Genomic DNA, 9082 nt, shown 5'->3' on the forward strand with positions numbered 1-9082 from the left:
CTGGCCAGTGTCACACAGCCAAAACATGGGAAAGCTAGACCGGAACGCATGCACTTCAGGTCTAAGTTACAAGCTCAAGGACAGTGGTTCCTTAAACTTTAGTATAAGTTTGTCCAAAGTGTAGATTCAATAGGTCTGGGATGGAGTTTGGAATCTGTATTTGAAGCAAACATCTGATGCTCATGGTTCAGTGACCATACTCAGAAGAAAAACACTAACCTAAAAATCCTTCTTTTCTTATCTCTTAAGAAAAAAAAAAAAGAGGCTGATCTTACCTACCAGTCAAAGGAATTTTTTTTCTTGGAGAAGTGGAACCCCCAGCTCTTCTCTTTTGCAACCTACCCACATGCACTGATAAAGTTAATTATCTGCCCTGGCTAAATGACTTTCCCTAGCAACACCCTAGCAACTAACATCTGCTCTGCCTTAGGCTACAAAACTGGAAAACCCATTTCTTGAAGTCCAGTGTATTTTACAACAGAATAAAACATCTGAACAGGAAATTAAACAGAAAGTAAACTGAATTCATTGCTAGGAGATGAGACATAGGCCCATGAAACAGTTCACGATAATCCATTGGAACACAATAGTCAAAATAAGAAACTTTCTCCTCCTAAGTCCTATTGAAGTCCAGAAGAGGAGAGACTGCAGGACTTCAGTCCACAGAGGAGACTTGGTGGGGGATGGAGGGGGGGGCAGGGAATTCTAGGGGATGGGAAAGCTATCAGCAAATGTACTGAGGCAAGACTAAAAGTGGAGGACACACGGAACCCAGCCGGGCAGTGCTGGGAGCTCTGACTGGAGTCTATGACCAAGCAGGTAGAGCATGACCAGATCGTGGAGGGCCTTGGAGGCCAACTTGAAAAACTTGAAAAACTTGGGCACTGGGGACAGGGTTGTTAAAAACTTTACTCAGAGAACAAATACTACGGAACCAGGCACTGTGATGTGCATGGAGGATACAGTGGTGAACCCCATAGACATTTCCTGCTCTTATGACGCTTAAAATTTAGTAATGAAGACAGATACTGAACAAATACAAAATTTAAAAATCAAACATATAAATGAATGATATATAATTATACATCTTAAGACTATTAACAGAAAAGGTACTGAGCTCCAGGAGAGCCCTAGGGGCAGGATCTATTCTAGGAAATCAGGGGACTTCTCTGCGGAGGCAGTTTTGCACTGAGGTCTGAAGGATGCATAGGAGTTGGGCAGTGGAGGGTGGTAGGTGGAAGAGTATTGTAGGATTCCAGGCAGAGGGAACAGCACAGGCTAAAGTGCCCAAAACTGAAAAGCAGTGGTGGCTGCAGCCCATGAGAGAAGTGGTGCGTGGCCTGAGAGGCAGATCGAGCAGCGCCTTAGAGCCACATTAAAGATTCTGTCTTTATTCTGAGAGCCTGAAAAGCCACTGAAAAAAGGATTTTAACCTCAGGATTGACATTCAAATCTGCATTTTAAGAATGCTTGAGCTTCAGTGCAGAAGACAGATTGGAGAGCCTGAGTAGACAGGAGCAGCCCAATTAGGAGGCTGACAGAAGGTGACAACTGAGACTGGGGTGGTGGCAGAGGATAGATGAGAAGTAGACTTAAGAGGAAGGTGGCAGGTGAAACTGATGACGTGGGGATGAGTTGGACGTGTGCAGGAGAAAGCAGACGTCTGAAGTGACAGCTGAGCTGGGTCAGGAAAATCCAGCTCTTGTAGTGGGATCGAAGCTTGGTGAGCTGGTCAGAGCCTGCTGTCATATCCCAGATGCTAGGCCAATGCTGTGTAATAGGAAGTACCCCATTTTGGTGTTGGTGAGGCCTAGTTTAAATCCTGGCTAGCCATGGCACATTACCTAGGCGGGGAATTTTAAAAGTTCCTAATCTGGAAAATGAGGGTAGGGGGAGGAGGTGAAACGGGGCCTCCTACCTCATGTGGTTTTCCTATTAAGGTTCAATAAAAAATCAGATATCACGTCCCCGCCTGCTGCAGGCCAGCCCACCTCCACCTTAGATTTGAATATGCTGATGTAGACAGAAAGACATTTAAAAGTACATATGTAGTCTATCAGATATACAATAAACTCCATAAAGACAAGAGTGACATTTTATTCATCGCTGTAGTTTCCTGCCCTCTGAGATAAGATTGGTACATTCTCATGAACAACTTATTTTAGTTTGTAGCATGTATCACAATTATAATTTGAGAAGATTCACATAATTGTTTATTTAATATTTACCTTTGCCACAGGACTGTAAGATTCACAAAGGCAAGTAACATACCTATCTTGTATCCCAGTGCTGAGCACATGGAGGGTCTTTGGAATGAATGAATGAGTTTTTGTTCCCTCTTGTGTCTACCACTCAGCACAGAGCCTGACTCTCAAGTAACATACCTATCTTGTATCCCAGTGCTGAGCACATGGAGGGTCTTCGGAATGAATGAATGAGTTTTTGTTCCCTCTTGTGTCTACCACTCAGCACAGAGCCTGACTCTACGGTACAGCAGCAAATCTACTATATTCAGCAGAAGCTTGATGGATGAATGGTGCCATGTAACATGGAGTCTAGCATGAACTCTAAACCAGTTGATTGAAAATGGAGATAATTCATTCAGGTCACAGATATGGATCTGAGTATCCCCTTGATAAAAGGGCAGCTGTTCAGCTGGATCAGGTACTGCTGTGGGTCAAGGAAGGCCAGGGCTGAGAAAAGAGCATAATTCAGCAAAGGATCTCACTTGGGTGACCTCTCAGAGAAGGTGCCCAGTTAATAGTGGCAGTGGAGTGACAGCACAAGGACTGAGGAGTAAGTGGGCAGGCAGGGAGGGATGGAGACCTCCACTGCAGATGGCTGCTTTGGGCTGTTTGTAGTGATGTAAGAGAGAAAGCAAAGGAGATTGCTCATTAAACGTAGGCACTTCAGGTGTGCTGAGGGCCCTGGGGAAGGAGGAGATAGGAAACCAAAGCTTCTGAGAGCACCTGGGCAGGGATGCTCCCTCCCGTGCGCACTGAGGGGCGGCAGGGAGCTTAAGGTGTCCCCAAGGGGATGAGGGGAAGGGGACCAAGTGGTTTACATGAGGCGTTTTATCTAATTCTAGCCCCAGCCCCACTCCCCACCACCAGGAAGAGTATATTATCATCTACCCCCTCCCCTTATCCTCCAGAGCAAGAAACAAGCTCGGAGAGGCTAAATAACGTGCTCCAGACTCAAAATGAGTGAGTGGCAGGACTGAGGCTTGATTCAAGTCTGTCCCCAGGGACACACTGGGAGAGATTCCTGCCTGGGGTCTTCTCCCTTCTGGCCTTTGGGTTGGTGCAGGAGGTGCTGCTCCCTGGGAACTGAGAACCTGAACTAAAATCTAAGCCAAGAAAACACAGGTCTTCTGTGAACCTTTCAAAACTCCTTTTCAGGGCTGTATGAGGACTTTTGTGGGCCTCGGGCACTTCTGTCTTTGTGGGCTCCTTCCTGCGTAAACAATACCAAACATCATATTTCAAGACTGTGTAGGTCTAAAGCCGAATATACTAATATACAGTATAGCACAACATTTTGTTCGACCTAAACATTTCTTTCTTCTGATTTTAAGGAAAACGTTTTTACAGATCTCCCGAAGTTCTGTGGACCCAGTAAGGCCCAATGCCAAAGTCGTTCTGCTCCTTTCTCATCCTGCAGTCTGACCTGTTCCACTCCGGCATGCTAAGAGCAATGCAACCACAGTCAGGGCACCTCAGGCTGCCTACCTCCGTTTGCAGTCTGCAAAATGAGTCACAGTAATGTAACGCTTGTTGTGTGCGGTGAGAGTGGATTAGGTGAGCAGATACCGCCCCACATACTGCGTGGCACAGAGTAGGTGTGCAACAAAAGTTAGTTCTCAGGCTTTTCCTCCTTCCAGCACCATCCTCCAAAGGGCCCACGGTGTAACCAGGGTTGGGGCAGCAGCCTCCTTGGTGATGGGACAGAGCCCGCAGTGTCCCTGCATCCTATGATTTCCTCGCCAGACCCTGGGAATCCAGCGTCGCAAAATAAACACGGCCGCGCCTCTGGTCGCCAGCTCGAAACAAAACAGCGCTGCGCTCGGGGATCCGGGCAAAATCAGCCCTCCCTCCTCCCGCTCCTTCGCCGCCGCCCTCCCTGCCTCGCGCTGCTCGGCTCGCTCGGCTCGGCTCAGCTCCGCGCAGCTCGGCAGCCGCCAAGCCGAGGCGGGCACGGTCTCCGAGTCGCCAGCGCCGGCTCCGAGCTCCCTCCCTCCGCCCGGGCTCCGCCAGGTCTCGCCTCCGCCCGGACCACTTCAGGCACGAGTCGCGTGGCGAGGGCCGGCGGCAGCGGCACAAAGTTGGGGGCCCGCGAGGATGAGGCTGTCCCCGGCGCCCCTGCGGCTGAGCTGGAGTCCGGCGCTGCTGGCCCTGGCTCTGCCCCTGGCCGCGGCGCTGGCCTTCTCCGACGAGACCCTGGACAAAGTGTCCAAGTCGGAGGGCTACTGCAGTCGCATCCTGCGCGCCCAGGGCACGCGGCGCGAGGGCTACACCGAGTTCAGCCTGCGCGTGGAGGGCGACCCCGACTTCTACAAGCCGGGAACCAGCTACCGTGGTAAGTGGCCCGGCGCGGCGCTGGGGGCGCAGGACTCAGCCCCCGGAGGTCCCCCACCGCGCGCGGTGCCGGAGTAGGGCGAGTGGTCGCCAGGCGCACGGTGCCGGCGCAGCCCTGCAAGGGCCCTTCTATCCTGGCTGCCCTCCGTCCTTTTAGCCGTGAGCTCGGGACCGATCGCGAGCCGGCGCGTCCGGGGACGTCGCGGGGGCTGCAGCCAGGAGAGGCAGCCCGGATCTCCGACGCGCGGTTCCTAGGCGGGGGCTGTAGCGGAGCCACGCGTCACGCCGGCCTGGTTGCAACGGAGCCCCGCTTCTCCCCCAGCCGTCTGCAGGGGAGAAGTAGACCCGCCTTTCTCCAGATCGGTCTCTGGAGTGGACGGGGCCCTGGATGCTCTCGGGCAGGTCCCAGGCAAGGCAGTGACTCCAGCTTTCCCCGCTAACATCCCTAAAGGACAGGGTACCAGTTTCTCGCAGACCGGCCCGGGGCGGGACGGTCACTCCGGCTTCCCGGGATAGATCCCTTCAGGAGAAGGGACTTTAGCTTCTCTGTATCCGGTCCCGGGGCACGGGGAGAAGGGGAGGAAGAGCCTGAAGCTCCTCAGAAGTGTCCCTGGAAAGAACCCCAAATTATTCTCTGATGGTCCCAGGCTAGGGAGAGAGGACCTTGGATTTCCAGGACAGGTTCCCAATGGGAATGGTGTCCCCAAAGAGCTCTGGGTAGGCTCCGAGCGGGGAGCCGAGGGGAACTGGATGAAGGCGGAAAGGGAAGCCCCGATTCCCAAGGCCTGCTCCCTGGAGGACAGGGACCTTGGCTCCAGCAGCCCCGAGGCTCCGCACCCCAGGGATGTCGCGCCAACGCTGCTCAGCTGAGAGCGGGTTTCGGGAGCACAAGGAGGGGGTTTCCAAGCAGGTGCGCGTCTCTTGGGCAGGACAGGCCGCTCGGCCGGCACCGACCTGAAGACCCCTGACTCCACCCTCGCGGCCCACCGCCAGCCTCCTCGGCAGGCTCATCTCCCCAGACATCTTTTCCCCATGCAGCAGCCGCCGCTCTCCGGGTGGGAGACAGGACACCAGGCAGAGAAGGAAGCTGCCTGGTCTTTCCTGGGGTCCCGCAAGGGAGCGTGTCCCCTCACGCCCGCCCCTTCATAAGTCAGCTGTGGTGCTAGGCAGGGGACAGCGGGTCACTGGGGCACCTAGTGGGGCAGATGGTCTCCCAGCCGCCGTCCTTCCATCCCCGCCTTCCCGGCTGCCTAGAGCGTCGCGGGAGGAAGCGGTGGGAGCGACACGGGAGAAAGTTTGGGTCGGCGGGCGCCCGGGCCACGCGGGACACCAGAACCAGGGGCCACCCTTCTCGGAACGCTTCTCCCGTTTTTCCGGGTTCGTGTCCCCGACTTTCTCCACCCGGAGCTACCCAGAGCGGCTCCCGGGTGCCCTCAACACACGACAGGGAATGATCTGACCCTGGCGCACGAGTGCGTGGGATCCTCGGTGCTCCACGAAGAAAGGTGTTGGGCGGAGAACACCCCGCCCAGGCCGGGAGGGAGCGCGCGGGTCGCGGCGGCGGCTGGAGCGAGCCGAGCCGACGTGTGGGGACAGCCACTCAGCGGAGCCAGTCCAGAGGTGGCCAATCCATCCCGTGGACCGGAGGGAAGCGCGTGTAACCTCCTGGCCTATTCAGTCCTCCGCAAAACGGAGGGCCTGGGTTCACCCGGGAAACTGCCCCACCTCCACGTGGCGGGGAAAGGGGTGGCTCTGGAGTTAAATGGACTTGGGTTTAGCAGTATGTGACCTTGTGCAAGTCGTTAGTTTGGCTGAACCTATTTTTCAGCTGTAAAAAGTTTATCCAGCTTCTCTTGATGGTTGTAGGGAGTAAATGAGTTTACAAAGGTGAGTGCGCCTGAGCTACAACAGGTCCCCAATACATGTTAGTTTGAGCTGGATGCGAGGCCTTTATTGGTTTAATAATGGAGGGATGTTCCAGTCCAATCTATCAGTAAATGGTAATTATCTGGATCCTTATGAACTGAATGAATGAATGAATGAACGAATGATTTCCCCACACTAGGAGACTTGCTTAAGACTGTTTCTAATTTAAGCCTAGGAAGATATTTTTCAGTGATTCAGGCTTGTCTTGGCTCAGAACAAGTGTCCTCCCCGGCATCTCTTTCCACATTAATCCTCCGTGTTTAGATGAGCATTGGCAGCTGGTGGCCCCAGCACTGAGAGGAGGCACATCTGGTATTCCCATGGCAAGAGAGGTTCCAGAACTATCTAAAGATCCAGGGCCAGCAGGTGGGGAACTGGGACTGGAGGGGGGGGGCACCGGACTTTCACCCTACAGGCTACTCCAGCCTAAGCAGTTAGCTTTTTGGACTTTGACTCCCCCACACGCGGAGGTGTAGGTCCAGCAATCATCTTATCTGCTTTCTTGTGGCTAAGAGATCTTGAAAGAAAGGTCTTGTAGGAACCATGCTGAGGTCTTCTGAGTAAACATTCTGAGATTAGCAAACCTAATTCCACCATTCAAAGTTAGGAAGAAAGGGCGCTGGCCTAGTTTGTGACATTTTCTATTGGCTTATGCTTTCTTAGAATAATTGTGTTAAGAGTTAATCTAATGCATTCTGCTTGGTGTATTGACTTAGGGCTGTGGAAGTTAACATTCCCCTGGTGTTCTATTTGCTTTTTTATTTTTTCCTGAATTACAATCTCTCACAATCCTTGGAATCAATGGTTTGTTTTCCTGCCTCAAATCTTTGTCCCCAGTATGCCAGTTCATTCCCAGATAGCTTCTGCTCTCCGTGCCCCTCAATCCAAGTATAGCCTTAGGGAATTTTAGACTGAAGTATAGTGGTCACTATTTAAAAATATTGAAACATGGGCTTTCTTCCCCACAGCCTGGGTCCGATTGAAATTATTATTCAGATTTTTCCAAGTTGTTAGTACTGTATTGACTTTCTTTTCTCTCCCACCACTTCTCTCCACTCTCCCTCCCTTTTCCCCCAGATCCCCCCCTTAACCACAATAATTATGCTTTAGAAAGCTCTGAAAGGCCTGCTCTGTTTCTGACCATGGCCTCCTTTGAAAAGGAGATTACAGTGATTAAAAATAACAAGTTGAGGATCCTCAAGGGGCTTCCTTATAGGAGGACAATTTGCAGGACCAGCCTTTCCCAGATCACAATTTCAAGCCAAACAGAAGAAAATCAGCTGAAATGTTCAAGACTTGATTGAAAATAAAAGAGGCTCTTTTGTGTGACCAAAGGTCTGTTTATTAGGAAAATAAAGTCAGAGCCTGGCTAATGAGAGTGGCTTTTCCTCGATGCTCTTTAAAGGGAAATTTCAAGGAACTTGATGGGAAAAGAATGTCCAGTCGAGATTTCAAAAGCTGGTCCAACTTCAAGCATAATTGGGGGATTTATTCTAAACCAGGAGGTTCGGAGACCTCCAAAGCTGTCTTATTTTCTGCCCATAGAAGTAATCACCTCAGCCTGATGGAAAGAGTATAGGCTTTGATGTTGGGTGGGTTGGTTTCAATTCCTGCTTGGTCACTGTGTGACCTCAGGCAAGCCACTTCACCTCTTTGAGCCACAATTTCCCCATCTGTAAAATGGGGGTGGGTATTTTTCCCCCCAGCATTATTGTGAGAATTAGAAATAATCCATGTCAAAAGAAATTGTCACACAGTAAGTGCTAAATATATATATATATATATTATGAATGATTATTTTGGAAATAGAAAAATGCTTAGCAGCAAAGCACTGGATAATACAGTGTAAGTTCTTCCTACACATCTTATTTATTCCTTATAGTAGTTAGAGGCAGTTTATTATTATTCTTATCTTACAGATAAGAAGACTAGGTCTCAGAGAGGTTTAGTTCCTTATCCATAGTCACACAGCTAATGAACAGTGCAATCAGGATGCAATTTCAGGTCTGTCTGACTCCGCAATTGTGCTCTTTACTGGTCTTCTGTGCTGACTCAATGAAATGAGTTAGGAGGAGAATGAATTCACTCAGCTACTCTCAGCCTTCTGGATGGTGAGTCTTCCTTGAAGGAAAATAGCAACAACAAATCAAGGTAATAACTGATATATCTTAGGACACAGAGTAACAAAGTGAGGGGTCCTTATTTACATTTGCTTGTTTTTCTTTTTATAGGTTTCAGTATTGCATTTCCTCATAAACCAGAAGATTAATTTAGAAACATGAAGAACCTTGTCAGTCTTTAGCCAATTCCTTTTGTTTTTAGGGAAACAGAAGCACATTGGATAGGAAAAAAAAAAAAAAAAAAACAACTCTGTTGTTTTATTTTTACCTGCAGATGTTAAATGACCAGGACTATAAAATTATGTTTGAAAAGAACATACACAGGATCTGAGAAATTTAAGCTGGTAAAGATCTTTTAAATAAGCTATTTCTTATATAATGTTTTAAAAAATTAAGTATTGGTCATCATCATATTATAATTATTATAATTAGATAATTATTAATCTGTCACCCCTCCCA

The 9082-nt window shown here is 50.0% G+C and overlaps 1 protein-coding gene across 1 annotated transcript in view; it reads left to right on the top strand.

Moving 5' to 3' along the window:
• Nucleotides 1-4268: 4268 nt before the first annotated feature.
• The window catches only part of LOC103595116 (spondin-1-like), a 134784-nt gene continuing 129970 nt past the window's right edge, over nucleotides 4269-9082 (top strand). The window contains exon 1 of the mRNA XM_008578433.1: nucleotides 4269-4578. Within this exon, the coding sequence (XP_008576655.1) occupies nucleotides 4341-4578 (238 nt within the window). The 5' untranslated portion in view covers nucleotides 4269-4340. The remainder of the gene's footprint in view (nucleotides 4579-9082) is intronic.

This window comes from Galeopterus variegatus, unplaced genomic scaffold, assembly GCF_000696425.1.
Source record: "Galeopterus variegatus unplaced genomic scaffold, G_variegatus-3.0.2 Scaffold1686, whole genome shotgun sequence".
Classification (NCBI taxonomy): Eukaryota; Metazoa; Chordata; class Mammalia; order Dermoptera; family Cynocephalidae; genus Galeopterus; species Galeopterus variegatus.